At 51.6% G+C, this 15,643-nt stretch overlaps 1 protein-coding gene across 1 annotated transcript; it reads left to right on the top strand.

The window, feature by feature from the left end:
* Positions 1–14,037: 14,037 nt before the first annotated feature.
* Positions 14,038–15,250, top strand: PURB (purine rich element binding protein B). The gene has a single exon (XM_053401609.1). It carries the CDS (start codon positions 14,156–14,158, stop codon positions 15,197–15,199), a length of 1,044 nt encoding a protein of 347 aa, XP_053257584.1. The 5' UTR covers positions 14,038–14,155; the 3' UTR covers positions 15,200–15,250.
* Positions 15,251–15,643: the final 393 nt, after the last annotated feature.

Raw genomic sequence — 15,643 nt, forward strand, 5'->3', positions numbered from 1 at the left:
CTCATTCTTTTTCCATATTTAATTTTTTAACTGAGAACGCTTCTAGTGGCGATATCCACCACAGGGTCTTATTTTCCAATAGATTCTTATACTTTTCCCATATAGAGTATATTGATTTTCTAACAATAAGATTCAAAAATCTTCCCGCTTTGTTTCTTAGCCACCAATAGGGATAGACGCTTTTGTCGCCCATCCGTTTTGTTGCCAGCGCTTTGTTGTCAATGTTGAAGTAAGAGTCAACTGGCAGTCTAGTTGGTTTCAGCATGTGGAATGGCGCTGGTGGTGGGAGCCTTGTTCTTTGTCTGAAGCAGCAAAAGGCAGGCCCTAAATCTGACGGCTGCCTCTTTCTCAAAACCTCCTGCAAAGCTGAAAGTAAAATAGAGACAGAAACAGTAGCAAAACGCACTTGAATTGGCTCTAACAGTACCCCCAAGGCCAACGTCAGAGGGAGAAAACAGTCTGAAAATTTGTTTGAAACTGAGTTTTAAGTGCTGCGGCTCCTACAAAGGACCATGAGGATTGTGGTTTTGTGCAGAGGGACAATATTCTGTATCTGAGACGCAGGCCTAATCCTTGAGCACCTGTCACAGTCCTTTTATACATAACTAGCGTGCTAAGAGGAAGGCATGCTTGGCAAATCCACACCGTGATCAACTCCCGCCCGGAAACCTATGTCCCCATTGTGGAAGGACATGAATTGGCCTCCACAGTCACTTACGGGCTCACTGCTAAAACCCTGTTTATGGAAGACAATCTTACTCGGCTGCAAGTAACTGCCAAAGAAGAAGAAAGAAGAAGAAGATACATAACGAGCAGGAAGTGCCCAGCACTATCCAGAAATGAGAAGACACCAAAAAATATTGTGATTTTAAAATGGATAGTGCAATTTGTGTGTGTGCATGCGAGCACACTCTCTCTCGCTTTCTCCAAGCCAGGACCCCAATCAATTTCGAGGTGGGAACTAATGTTTAAATACGCTTGATTTGGTCTGCCATCTTGATTCAACATGGTCTTTGACGTTCACCTCGGGAGTCCTTGAGCCAAGTTGGGTGACAATATCTTCGGAGGCATCCAAATCAATGTAGTTTGCACTCATTGCACCAAAAAAATGGGCAAAGTGAACACCAGATGTTGACAAAGGCCACCACTCCCACCTGGGCATTTGGCAATGGTATCTTGAGAGGCGTCTGACTCTACAGAGAACAGGCAGGCAGGCAAACTGCTTTCCAAGCTGCACCATCCTTTGGGATGATATTATCACAATGGCCAAAACTGATTCAATGGGGACCCCTGGTGACGGAAATGTGTCTCTGCCATCAAAATATCTTACACTCCAATGTTCCCAGCAAGTACAGTGGTACCTCTGTGTCAGGGAACTGACATCTAAGATCAATGGAGAGGGAAGTCGCTCTGAGGATGCAGGGGAGGGAACCAGCAAGGAGAGAGGGAGAGCTTCCGCTGGGGAAGGAAACCAAGGTGACACCAGGAAGAAAGGGGTGGCTGAGAGTACTTCGGAGGGAAGGCTCCGAGACTCTTCCAGTGAGATCTGTGGGGAGAGCGCAGGACCTCCGCTTGGCACGCCTACTCTGCGCAGAAGGCTTCCGCGCAGAGAAGCTAGGCGGAGATTGGGGGTCAAGGAATTTTTATGTTGGAAGAAGTTCAGGAAACGCCCACTGACGGATTCTGGCAGTGATTAAGACAGTCGCGTTTGCAAGGCGCTGTCAAACCAGGGAAAGTTTGAGCTATATAACCTGCTTGGAGCAGTTTGGAGTTTTACGCATGAGCAACACCATTTCCCATTACAGCAATCCGTCAGTCCTCTGAGTTGCTCGTGCACAGAGAAACAGGGGCAGCATCATGAGTCAAACTGGAGGAGCCGGGGCCGGAGAACAGGGGGGCAGAGGAGGACCTACTCTCGAGGAGAGAAACAGAGAGTTGGAGCAGCAACTCGCCCTACTAGCGGCGCGGCTGGATGAAAGGCGCACTCAGGATGCCCAGGGGAAGCCCACACCCATCGCAAGGAAGGTACCGGGACTAGTGCAGAAGTTTGGGGGCAATCCCAGAGACTATAATGCATTTAAGACAGAAGTGCAGTATGCGCTGGACCTGCAATACGGGGACTTTGTAGACGATGCAGAGAGGGTAGCCTTCGTGGTGGGGCATCTGGAAGGGCGCGCCAGAGATTGGGTCAGACCCTTGATGGCGTCGGAGAATGCTGCCTTGAAGGATTTGAGAAGGTTTTTTAGCGCCATGGACCATATGTTCTCGAGTGAAGTGGAGCAGAGCGTGACCCGCAAAGAACTGATGGGGTGCAAACAAGGGAACCAATCAGTGAGAGAGTACTGGTCACGATTTGCGATGCTGATTCATAGACTTGGGTGGGAACTTAGTTCTGCGCCAGTGCAAATGCTATTTGAGGAAGGATTATCCCCTTGGGTAAAAGATGAACTCTCCCGCGCGCCCCGTCCGGAATCGATGGACCAGCTGACCAAGATGGCGTTGGCGGTGGGAGTACGCCAAGAGGTGCGCGCTCTAGAAAGGCGGGAAGGGAGAGCAGAGCGTTGGTATGACAACCGCATTCCGGACGTGCCTGAGCAACCCGCGCCGCCCGCGGAACCAATGGAGATTGGAGGAGCGCGCGCGCGCGGGGTTTCAAACTCCAGCGAGGCTCGCAAGAAGGAGGGGAAAACGACTAAGAAATGCTTTCTCTGCCAGCAGCCGGGACATTTTGCCAGAGTCTGCCCTCAGAAGAAGGCGTGGCAAGGAATGGTGGGGGCAGTTTAGGGGGAGGAGGAAAGAAATAAAGAGCAGGGAAACGGGAATGCCTGTCTGCCCGAGAGTGGGCACAGCAGCCAGGCGAGCAACCAGTAAAGGTGCCCAAACCAGACCCTCCCCGAGCTGCCATAGCCATAGAGGTGATACTAGAACTCCCTAACGGACACCCTATGAAGCTGAAGGCGTTGCTGGATTCTGGCAGCTCTTGTAACTTTTTTAGCAGGGATTTTGCACTAGAGCACCAGCTCCAAGTAGTGCCTCTAGAACACCCCCTGCAAGTAACGACCATTGATGGTAGAGAACTTCTGGGGGGGGAAGTGACCCACCAGACCCCCCCATGAAAATGAGGGTTGCCAGACACAGTGAGACAATTGCCTTTCATGTAGCCACACTAGCAGGACCACCAATCATACTGGGAATGAGTTGGCTGGCACTGCACGACCCAGTGGTGGGATGGCACCAGCGGACAGTCACCTTTGGATCTGCTTACTGCGTGGAGCACTGCCATGGGGGGGAAACCCAAAGGATGGCAGTAGCAAGGGTGGCAGGGATGGAGGTAGGAGAAAAGGGGAGAATGCCAGTTCAGTACGCAGATCTGGAAGAAGTCTTCAGTGAGAAGGAGGCTGATAAACTACCCCCTCACAGACCCTTTGACTGTCAAATCAACCTACTCCCAGGAGCTCAGCTGCCTGTGGGTAAGCTGTACGCCATGTTGGACAGGGAGATGCAGGAGTTGCGGAACTTTATTGACAAGAACCTGAAGAGGGGTTTCATACGAGAATCAAGGGCGGTGGGGGGCAGTCCAGTGTTCTTTGTGGACAAGAAGGACTCTAAAGAGCCCAGGTTGGTCATAGACTACCGGCGGTTGAACCTGGTGTCGGAACCAGTGACATTTCCAATGCCCAGAATTGACGACATTTTGGCCAGAGTAAGAAAAGGGAAGGTCTTTACCAAGTTGGACCTTCGGGGGGCATACAATTTAATAAGGATGAGGGAGGGGGATGAATGGAAAACCACCATGTTCACCCCTCTGGGGGCCTTTGAGTACTTAGTTATGCCCTTCGGATTACAATCAGGCTCAAGCACATTTCAAGCCTTCATGCACCACGTGCTGGGGTCCCTACTGTACAAGAATTGCATAGCTTTCTTGGACGACGTGCTAATCTACTCGGAGAACGAAGAGCAGCATATAAAGGACGTCAGGGAAGTCCTGAAAAGGCTGCAGGAGCACCAGTTGTGGGTCAAATTGGAGAAATGCCAATTCCATGCCCGAGAGGTGGAGTTCCTGGGTTACAGGTTGTCTGACAAAGGCTTAGCCATGGACCCAGGCAAGGTGCAAGCGGTGCTAGAATGGAGGACCCCCAAGAACCGGAAGGACGTGCAGAGGTTCCTGGGGTTTGGCAACTTCTATAGGAAGTTCATCAAGAACTTCGCCCACTTAACAGCACCCATAACCGATTGCCTCAGCAGCAAGAAGAAGTTTGAGTGGACGGAAGAGGCTCAGCAATCCTTCGAAAAGCTAAAGAGGGCGTTTGCTTCGGAAGAGCAACTCTTACACGTGGATCTGCAGAAACCGATGAGGCTGGAGACAGACGCGTCAGACAGAGCGGTGGGAGCGGTATTGCTCCAGCAGGGAAAGCGGGGAGAGTGGAAGCCGTGCGCCTTTTTCTCAAGGAAGCTGAACAAGTCAGAACAAAACTACACGGTGTACAACAGGGAACTGCTGGCCATTCATGAGGCTTTTCGCCGCTGGAGACATTTTCTAATAGGTGCACAGCACAAAATCCAGGTGTGCACGGATCATAAGAACCTGGAATATTGGAGGACTGCGCGAGTCCTGAACCAAAGACAGGTGCGGTGGGCACAGGAGTTTTCCAAGTTTTGTTTTGAAATTAGGTACGTGCCGGGGAGGGAAAACATCAGAGCAGACGCTCTCTCTCGCAAACCGGAGTACTTGGAAGGAGAGGAAGTACCAGAAGTACGTCATGTCATACCCGAGGACCGGTGGGTGTGTGGGGGAGTGTTGGTAGGGAAACAAGAACTAGCCGGTTTAACGAGGGATGACCAGTACGCCCAAAACAAAATCAGGGAGATTCGAGATGCCGAAAATCAGGGGGGTTTTGAGGTTAAGGAGGGGGCTTTGTACTATAAGGGTGCGTTGTACATACCGGAAGGAGACTTGAGGAGAAGAATACTCAAACAACTGCATGACAACCCCACGGCGGGACATTTCGGTCAACACAAAACCATGTTGCTTGTCACCAGGCAGTTCTGGTGGCCAAGGGTAAGGGAGGATGTGCGGGAATACGTACGGGGGTGCGAGCGCTGCCAGCGAGCTAAAGAGGAGAGGGCAGCACCCGCGGGGTTACTGGAACCCTTGCCCACACCAGAAAGACCATGGGAAGGGGTATCAATTGATTTTATGACTGATTTACCCAAGTCCAGGGGGAAAACAGCAGTCATGGTGGTAGTTGACTTGATGACCAAAATGTGCCATTTTATTGCTTGCTCGCATGCATTGACTGCAGAGGAAACAGCTAGGCTGTTCGTGGATCACGTCTTCAGGTTGCATGGCGCCCCCTTGAGGATTTTATCCGACAGAGGGCGCCAATTTACTTCCAGATTCTGGAGGAAGCTTATGAGTCTGCTGGAAGTTGAAGTTAGTTTCTCGACGGCCAGGCACCCAGAGACCAACGGACAAGCAGAAAGAGCTAATAGCATACTTCAACATTATCTACGCTGCTACGTCAACGAAAGGGAGAACGATTGGGTGGACAAACTAGCGCTGGCTGAATTTGCCTACAATAACGCGGAACATGTGTCCACGGGGATGAGTCCATTCATGGCCAATTATGGGTGTCATCCCAGGGCCTTCCCAGGGGAGGAGGGGGGTAGGTGGAGTGTACCGGCAGCTGAACAATTTGTGGAAGAAATGCAGGCTTTACACCAACAACTTAAGGTTAACCTGGAGCGGGCGAAGGAAGCGTACAAGAGGCAGGCAGACAAGCACCACAGAGAAGGGGAAACTATAAGAGTGGGGGACCAGGTGTGGTTGTCTACCCAAGGGTTACCGTTCAAAGGGAGGTGTAAGAAACTACGACCAAGGCGTTTGGGACCTTTCGAGGTCACACAACAGGTTAATCCTGTGACCTTTAGACTCAAATTGCCCACCAACATGAAATTGCACCCGGTGTTCCACCGGTCCTTACTCTCACCGTACAGGGAGGGATTTATGGGACAAGAAAGAGAAGCTCCCAGGCATCCCCGGGTAGAGGAAAGGGAACTCAGTGGTCATGCAGCTGAAATTCTCGATTCCAGGTGGAAAGGGAGGAGGGTGGAATATTTGGTGGCGTGGGAGGGGGAACCCGAATCAGAGAACACGTGGGTTCCGGCAGAAGAGATCAGGGATGAGTATCTGCAGGAGGAATTTCACCGCAGGTTTCCAAGGAAGCCTAAACCCTTAGGGAGGTTCTGGGAGGAGCAATTTGGTGACACGGAGGATGAAGAAGAGTTTGTGGGATTTCCCGCCTCAGAAGAGGAGGAAGGGGAGAGATCCGAGGAAGAGGAATCTGACTGGGGAGATTGGGCTGAGGAAAGAGAGAACAGCAGGTGGAGAGCGGTGTTCGAATCATCTGAGGAGGAGGATAGCTCTTTCCGGGGCTTTCCCGCTTCACCGTCCCCGGGACGGGAGGGGGAGGGGCCTGGGAGGGAGGTGGATGTCAGGGAACTGACATCTAAGATCAACGGAGAGGGAAGTCGCTCCGAGGATGCAGGGGAGGGAACCAGCAAGGAGAGAGGGAGAGCTTCCGCTGGGGAAGGAAACCAAGGTGACACCAGGACGAAAGGGGAGGCTGAGAGTACTTTGGAGGGAAGGCTCCGAGACTCTTCCAGTGAGATCTGTGGGGAGAGCGCAGGACCTCCGCTTGGCACGCCTACTCTGCGCAGAAGGCTTCCGCGCAGAGAAGCTAGGCGGAGATTGGGGGTCAAGGAATTTTTATGTTGGAAGAAGTTCAGGAAACGCCCACTGACGGATTCTGGCAGTGATTAAGACAGTCGCGTTTGCAAGGCGCTGTCAAACCAGGGAAAGTTTGAGCTATATAACCTGCTTGGAGCAGTTTGGAGTTTTACGCATGAGCAACACCATTTCCCATTACACTCTGGTTACGTACTTAATTCGTTCTGGAGGTCCGTTCTTAACCTGAAACTGTTCTTAACCTGAAGCACCACTTTAGCTAATGGGGCCTCCCACTGCCGCTGTGTGATTTCTGTTCTCATCCTGAAGCAAAGTTCTTAACCAGAGGTAATATTTCTGGGTTAGCGGAGTCTGTAACCTGAAGCGTATGTAACCCGAGGTACCACTGTAAATTCATATCAGAAGTGAACAAAAAGTTCAGGAAGCTGCATTGACCCCAAAGGGGGCAGGCGGGGGAGCCAAACAACAAATGAAGGAATACATTTCTAAGGACCAGCTACTGTCTATGTCACAGAGTCCTGAGAAGTTTCAGTGATAGGGCACAGCTGTTAGCTGAATACCATCCATACAGATCTGAACAATAAATCCACAATATTGTGTGTTGGATAATCTGTAAATGGGGAAGAAGGGAAGAGTGTATCTGAAAAATTCAAATAAACTCCAGATTCTGCCAGGCTGCACCCAGGACCTGCCTTCAAATGAGTGCCAGTGTGTCTAAACATCAGGAAAAACTTTCTGACAGTAATAGCTGTTGGGCAGTGGAATGGTCTCCCTCAGGAGGTTGTGGACTCTCCTTCCTTGGAGGTTTTAAACCAGAGGTTGTATGATTCTATGACTGTAGAGTTGGAGGGACCCTATGACCCTATGAGTCTTCTAGTCCTAAAATGACTTTGCCTCGCCTAAGTCCATCTTCTGTGAGGAGAGAGGTGCTATAGAAAATGAGTGTGTGCTTCGATCCTTGATATTGATCCCAATATGCATGCACATGCAATGGTCCTTTGGTGAAAATAAATAGCTGAAATAATATTTTAAAAAGCAATTGAAGATGAGAAACTTCAGACTAACTCTTTGAATCTGGTTGCCTTAGAAGCAGTGTATCACAAACACTGTCATGTGGAATTTTTAGCAGATGCCCTGAATGCAAACAGATGGAAGTAAAATATGGAGAACAATTATTCTTGGGCCAGTCAATTCTCAGGACTGAATTACACATTGCAATAAACACACTTTAAACTTCTCCTCAGAGCAGACCCACTGAAATTAATAAACATGACTGTTAGATCCATTAATTTCAATGGGTCTCCTCTTAGTAAAACTAAGACTCTGGATGGTTGGAAAAGGTAAGTTTTGTAGAGAGAGAACTCAGTCCCTGAATCCAGTTACCAAATCTGCATCATGCTCCTACGTAAGCATTTTGAAAAGTCACAATCCCGTAATTTTTCATGAACCAGGATGAAAGAATGAACTAGTAGGATCCTGCTATTGATGGGTTAAATCTCCAAGCAGGCAGGAAGCCAGCTCCCCACACCACACTTCTTGGCCAGAAGAAGTTATCTTTAGAACTGTAGGCATGTGGCTCCCCCCCCCGCCCCCCGCCCGCTTTGCACAGCCCCCCCAGGATCAGTTAGCTACTGAAGAGCTCATGCCACAAGGATCCACTTACAGACCAGCATAGGCAGACAGCAGCAGCTGGAGGTTGAGTTATGTGCCTGCAGTGGAGACTAGGTGAAAGGGTTTGATAGGGAGCAAGTAGGAAATATAATATTAAAAAATAAACCTAAATAAAGGAGGAGAGGGAAACAAGCCTTTTAAAATGAGGAAAACCCATCTATGATCACAGCAATAATCAAATGAATGCAATGCAATCCACACTCTCACTGGAGCAGATTCCTGAAGCAACCACAATCTGCTGCCACTTGAAGATTTGAGTGAAAGGTGCAGTCCACAATGCGGGATGCTCTTTCTGTTGGCAGGTTTTCCTTTTTTTAAAAGCTTCATTTGCAGATGCTTCATAATTCCATTATAGCCCTGGTCTGAAACATGCAGAGCACAGAGGATATTAGGATTGCCTTCCTGGATCAAAGATCCATCTTGTCTGGTTCTGTTTGCAATGGTGGCCGGTTGAGCACCTGTAAGATCTTATTGCCAAGGAATGATTCTGATGGCCACCCTTTGTTTGTTCTTGGATTTGGCACAAGGAGACAGAATGCCTCTAAACAGGGAGGTTCCAGTTCAATATCAGGGTTAATAGCCATGGGCAGCAGGCTCCATCTGCATCCTCTGCTCCTGGATGGATGCTGTTGGAAGAAACAGAATTGGGGTTAGCATGATTTAAGATATATCCAGCAGAGCAGTTATTAGGACTGCAGTCCTATATGCATTTCCCCCAGATAATCCTCATTCATTTCAATGGAATTTAATACATTTCAACAGAATGTATTTCAAAGTAAATACATAAAAGTAGGATGTAAGACTACAGCTAGGATAAGCAGATGCAAAAGGGGGAAGAAGTCCTGTACCTTTAATATTGAGTCAGGAACCCTTTTTCAGCCAAGTCTCCTCAATGATAACTTTCTGGACTGCCAAGAGCCAATGATGGTCATTGGTCAGCATTAGGGGCAAAAGTGGGCAAAACAACAGATGCAACTCTTAATTTTGATCAGTACTCTATGCTCAAGCCACGCAAATGTCCAAGGTTTCTACTCCACTTCCACAAACCCTTTCACCATCCAGGCAAGCAAGAAGCCTGGTCATAGTTCAAGGAAACATTGCAGCCAGGCTAAGGCAGTCTAGAAGAGCAGAGAACAGGGTAAGGGAGGGGGGCTTCCTATGTTCCAAGAGCCACATTCAGCCCACAGGGCAGAGGTCCCCACATCTGCTTTGCCATTGTTTAAAATCATGCCCTTCCCCCTCTGTGTTTCTCCATGCCTGCTTAATTCAAACTTCTGTCACTGTTTTAATCCACCACTTTCTCTCCCTTCTCACTCCCAAGTTGCTGCCACTGCTGTTGTGCAACATGTGTTCACCTTTGCTCCCCATCCCACCATAACTTCATTGCAAATCTAAGGCTATGATGCAGGACTACAAATCCTCCCAAGGGGCCTATGTGATGACATAGCCTTTGACAGCCTTTGGCTGCTGTCAAATATTTGCTTTGCTGTTGATACATACCAGGGGTAGCCAACATGGTGCCCTCCAAATTCTGTTGAACTATTAGTCATGCTGGCTGTGAATGATGGGAGCTGCAGTTCAACACCTAGAGGACACAATAGTGGCTGCTACCTCTGCTCTATTTCTTTATAGCCTGTCTTGGATTTACCTGTGTCAGAGAATGGCTAGATATAATGGAATGAATGCACAGGTCAGTAAGAAGTTGGCAACCCAATTAGGGGTGGTAGTCCAAAAGCCAATGCTGGGAAATTGCATATTATCATAGCTTAATGCTACTATTGGCCAGCCCCGTCCCCCCAGTAGCCATGAGCCAAGATGAGAGAATGAGCCATACATCAAGTTCAGCCCTTCTGCCTTAACGGTAGTACTATCAATTATCAATGGTTCACAAATTGTCTAGCTTCTAGGAACCATTTTTCACATCAATTTGTCTGCTAGGAACTCTGCAGCTTTCAGCAAGGACTCCTTCCACTTTTACCGAAGATTCTCAGACATCATTTACGGTACAAGCTCAGTTCATGTGCACTGTGGCACATAACCAAACACTCCCACAGCCGTGTAGTAGAAAGGGAGCTTATGCAGAGGTGGGCAAGCTTTCCTTCAAGAAATATTGTCCCCCATTATTGATCTTCTCATTGAGAAGCCCTCTCATAAACCACTAGCGTGTTCTTGACACAATAATAGTGACACAATAATTAGTGCTGTCTGGAAACACTATAGAGCAACAACTATAAGGAACTACAGTATAGAGAACAAACATTTGTGGTATTAAAAAGTTGTGAGATTTCCTCAGGAAGATACAGGATATACACTGATTGTAAAGGAAGCAGTGTGACCAACCCCAAAACTTTTGAAGGCACAAACAAGTAGAGTCACGTGTGACTACCCCAATAGCATCATGAGCAGAAATAATAATGAACGTGCAATAAAATGACCATCCAGAGAGGTTCTGAAAACCAAAACTTGCCATTTCATGATTTTACCAGCAGAGGTCTCCCAAGACCATTGAATCCTATAACGTGGACATTATTAATATATCAGTTCCTGTTAAGCACCTCAGCTAACAAAGATATGCAACCTGTTAGCATTCCCAGACAAGGAGATTGGCAGCCACTCTGGGTCATGTCTCTTTTTTCAGTACTAGTCACAATCCTGTCGACCCTTGAAAGCTGGGAATAGGATGCGGCACAAATGAAGAGCCCTCGATGACCTGCTTTGCCCTCTGCAAGCAGGGCAGCTGGGGAAAGTGATCTTACTGTGTGTTGGGAACACGAATTACATTATCCAGCCAGCACTTAAATCCTCTCTCTGAGCTGAGCACAACTGAAACAAATTCCTTGCCAGCAAGTCTTCATTTTCACAAAGAAAAAATATTATTCAGTAATTGATTCTGCAGATCTAAAAATCAAGGTCTTGGAAAAGGGAATATCTGAAGTTGATTTGGCTTCTTAAGCTTCAATATAGGGGAAGGATGCAGATGCAGCCATCATGAAAACCTGCCTGCACACACATACACACAAGACCTGGCTGGTTCCAAGACCTCCATGCTGGTTTCTCTTATGCCCTACAGATGGAAGACTAGCCCAGGGTTCATTTTAACCTTGCCTCCTTATTAGGCTTGTTAGATTCTACTAACTGGTTTGAATTTCTTCCTTTCTGCGTTTGCTGCCTCCTTGGCTTTTCCAGGTCCGGAGAGACCTTGTAAGAGTTGCAGAGGGAAAATGTCATCCTGTGTGGGTTCCCTCCAACTGTTACAGCAGTGCCCGGACAGAAGAATCTGCACCTGGCTGCTTTCCCTTCTATGCATCTCTTAGCGTAAGGATGCGTCCCTCTAGAGTTGCTGGAATACAGCTCCCATCATCCTGACTACTGGCCAGGCTGACCAAGGCTAATGGGAGCTGGGGGCTGCATCTGGCCATTTGGGCAGCGGACAGGTCTATGCACCCTTGCCTTTCCGGTCAACATACCTCCAGCCTCCAAAGTTCCTTTCTTTTATGCCAATAACTGACAGGTCCTGCTGTTCCTAAGTGGCACATGAAGCCTGTCTCCTGCCCTTTTCTTGGCTGCTCCTTTCTACAGCTCCATGGCTTCACTACTGTGCCTGCTGTTTTCCCTCTTCCTTCCTCTTCCTCTGGCTTCCAGCCAATGTTTGCTACCCAGGATAGCTAGCATTTTTAAAAGGTATTGGGGGGTAGGGGTGGGAATAAACCACCCTTCAGGTGGCAACCTTGGGCATATTTGGTCAGACCACACCTGGAGTCCTGTGTCCAGTCCTTGGTGCCACAGTTTAAGAAGGATAGTATTGTCAAGCTGGAAGGTGTGCAGAGGAGGGCGACCAAGAGGATCCAGGGTCTGGAAACCAAGCCTTATGAGGAACGGTTGAAGGAGCTGGGTATGTTCAGCCTGGGAAAGAGGAGACTGAGAGGAGATATGATTGATGTCTTCAAATAGCTCACGGGCTGTCACATGGATGGAGCACGTTTGTTTTCTCCTGCTCTGGAGAATAGGACCTGAACCAATGGATTCAAGTTAGAAGAAAGGAGATTCCAATTAAACATCAGGATTGGATTCCCTTGGGGGGGTGGACTCTCTTTCTTGATTGTTTTTAAGCAGAGATTTGATGGCCATCAGTAACAGATGATCTAGCTGAGATTTCTGCAGAGGTTGGACTAGATGACCCTAGGGGGTCCTAATATAAGAATTAGAAACCCAGGCTGTAGATTTCTTTGATTTGGCTAGCGTGCATCCATGGATGATTCCTGCATGTTGTGACTCTCTCTTGCCTCCCTCCTACGCTGCATTCCATCTCTCCTGTCTGACCCTGAAAGTGGTACAAATGGCAGGATCGTTTCCTCTGTCTGTTGTGAGTTAGCACGGACATCTCCTTGAAAGATTCCAGATATGGGAAAGGACTGTCAACAGCCCCACTGAAGGTCTGGTTGCCTTGACAACCGTCCGATAAGTTGTAAGCCAAGACCACATGTTTTGGAACACCCCAAGGAAGTTGATCCCAGGGTGGAGCCCTGACGCTTCCTCTCTCTTGATTTGCAACCTTTCTCCATGTATGTAGAATGTTTGGTGTTGAATGACTCTTTTTGCGCTGTGCCTATAAAACCTTTGTTCTGATGCTCCTCTAAGCGCTGGTACAGCTGAAATAAATGCCAGGTCCCTCCTGAATGCTGGACTTGCATGAATTTCCTTGGCTCTGTGTTTTATTTAAAAGGTGGTCCCTTCCAACTCTGCCATTCTCTGATTTAGCTGAGAGCGCTGGAGCCAACTGCTAGGGGCCGAGGTCCCTTTGCCCCCCATAAAATATTTGAAGCGTAAAGGTAAAGGAACCCTGGATGGTTAAGTCCAGTCCAAGGCGACTCTGGGGTTCTGGCGCTCATCTCGCTTTCTAGGCTGAGGGAGCCGGCGGTTGTCCACAGACAGCTTTCCGGGTCATCTGGCCAGCAGGACTAAACCGCTTCTGGCGCAACGGGACACCGGGATCGAGTGCCAGAGCGCAGGATCATCGGTGCCCCCCCCTTGAGGGGCTTTGCCGCTCCACTGGTGCGCGTGCGCCACATCTTGTGACGGGTTGTGCAGGCTGGGGCTCAACTGCTCCCCCCCCCCAATGTTTTATGAGAGCCGGACTCCAGAGTGCAGGGAACTCTGCACATGCTTACGTGCAAGTCCCGCCTTTACCCCCCCCCGCCCACAAAAAAGGGGTCTTGCGCTTCTTAGGCCTGCGAGGGGGGGCGGGCGAGGGGGCTCCTCACCGGCCGCCCGCTGGGCCTGGCCCTTGTCGCGGGGGGGGGGGGCAGGCGAGAGGGAGTGCGCAGGCGCCAGAGGCGGCGGAAAAAGCTTCGCGCTCCTCTCTCCCTCCCGCTGGTTTCTTCGGGGGAGGCGGGGCTTAGCGTGGAACGCCGCTGACTTCCGGTTGTGGATCCGCCCTGGACTCCGTCCGTCTGCCCGTCCCCGGAAGCGGGCATTGGCGCTGCAGGCGGGGCGGGAGGCGGCGGCGGAAGGGGAGGCGGCCTGAGGGAGCGAAGTGCGTGTGAGGGAGAGCGGGAGAGAGAGAGAGGCAGAGAGCGGGCGAGCGAGCGAGCGGGCGAGGAAGGCGCGCGCCTGCGCGAGTGTGTGTGTGCGCGCGCGTGTGCGTGTGTGGAGGAGGAGAAGGCGGCGGCGGAGAGCCGGACGGGCAGAAGGCAGGCTGGGCCTGACGGCGGCAGAAGGAACCCGAGGAAGGAGAAGATGGCGGATGGCGACAGCGGGAGCGAGCGAGGGGGCAGCGGGAGCGGCAGTGGCGGCGGCGGCGGAGGAGGCGGCGGCGGCGGCGGCTTCCAGGGACACCGCGGCGGCGGGGGCGGCGGGGGCCCCGGCCCGGAGCAGGAGACGCAGGAGCTGGCCTCGAAGCGCCTGGACATCCAGAACAAGCGCTTCTACCTGGACGTGAAGCAGAACGCCAAGGGCCGCTTCCTGAAGATCGCGGAGGTGGGCGCGGGGGGCTCCAAGAGCCGCCTCACGCTCTCCATGGCGGTGGCCGCCGAGTTCCGGGACTACCTGGGCGACTTCATCGAGCACTACGCGCAGCTGGGGCCCAGCAGCCCCGAGCAGCTGGCGCAGGCCTCGCCCGGCGGGGAGGAGGGCGACGGCGGCGCGGGGCCCCGGCGGGCCCTCAAGAGCGAGTTCCTGGTGCGCGAGAACCGCAAGTACTACCTGGACCTGAAGGAGAACCAGCGCGGCCGCTTCCTGCGCATCCGCCAGACCATCAACCGCGGGCCGGGCGGCGGGGGCGGCGGCGGCGGAGGGCCGGGCTTCCCCGGGGGCCCGCCGGGCCTGCAGAGCGGCCAGACCATCGCGCTGCCGGCGCAGGGCCTGATCGAGTTCCGCGACGCGCTGGCCAAGCTGATCGACGACTACGGCGCCGACGAGGACGAGCTGGGCGGCGGCGGCGGCGGGGGCCCCGGCGGCGGGGGCGGCCTGTACGGCGAGCTCCCCGAAGGCACCTCCATCACGGTGGACTCGAAGCGCTTCTTCTTCGACGTGGGCTGCAACAAGTACGGCGTCTTCCTGCGCGTCAGCGAGGTGAAGCCTTCCTACCGCAACGCCATCACGGTGCCCTACAAGGCCTGGGCCAAGTTCGGCGGCGCCTTCTGCCGCTACGCCGACGAGATGCGAGACATCCAGGAGCGCCAGCGGGACAAGCTGTACGACCGACGAGCCGGGCCGGCCGGGCCGGGGAGCGGCAGCGGAGCCGGCGACGATTCCGACGGAGACGATGTAGACGACGACTGAGCCTCTCCCCCCCTCCTCCTCCTCCCCGTCGCCCCCTTGCTTCTGACAACCCCCTTCTCCTCGCCTCAGCCACCTTCCGCGCCGGCCGGGAGGTTGCCGTGGAGTACGGGACTGGGTGGAGCAGGGAGGGAAACCTGGCCCCAAGCTTCCTCCCCACCTCACACGCATTCTTCTGTCCTGGGAGAGAGCAAGCTTCGAGATTACCTGCATACACCCCCGACCTGCACCACTTCTGGAGCGCCCTCCTGATCTCTATCTCTGTGACCCTTTTATTTTTCCCAGGGATACAGCATCTGTTGGGCTTCACCGTCATCATTGCCTCCCCTGCAGAGAGGAATCTTTGTGGCCTCAGTTAACCTCAACCTTAGCCCGTGGCGGAGAGAAGGGGATCTCTGCCATCTAAATCTGCCCTGCCTTCCAAGGCTCCTCCTCTACCGAATGGCT

Source organism: Podarcis raffonei, chromosome 8 (assembly GCF_027172205.1).
Source record: "Podarcis raffonei isolate rPodRaf1 chromosome 8, rPodRaf1.pri, whole genome shotgun sequence".
NCBI lineage: Eukaryota > Metazoa > Chordata > Lepidosauria > Squamata > Lacertidae > Podarcis > Podarcis raffonei.

Bases quoted from the DNA above. Each gene is read 5' to 3' on its own strand.
- PURB (XM_053401609.1), top strand. From the start codon at position 14,156: ATGGCGGATGGCGACAGCGGGAGCGAGCGAGGGGGCAGCGGGAGCGGC.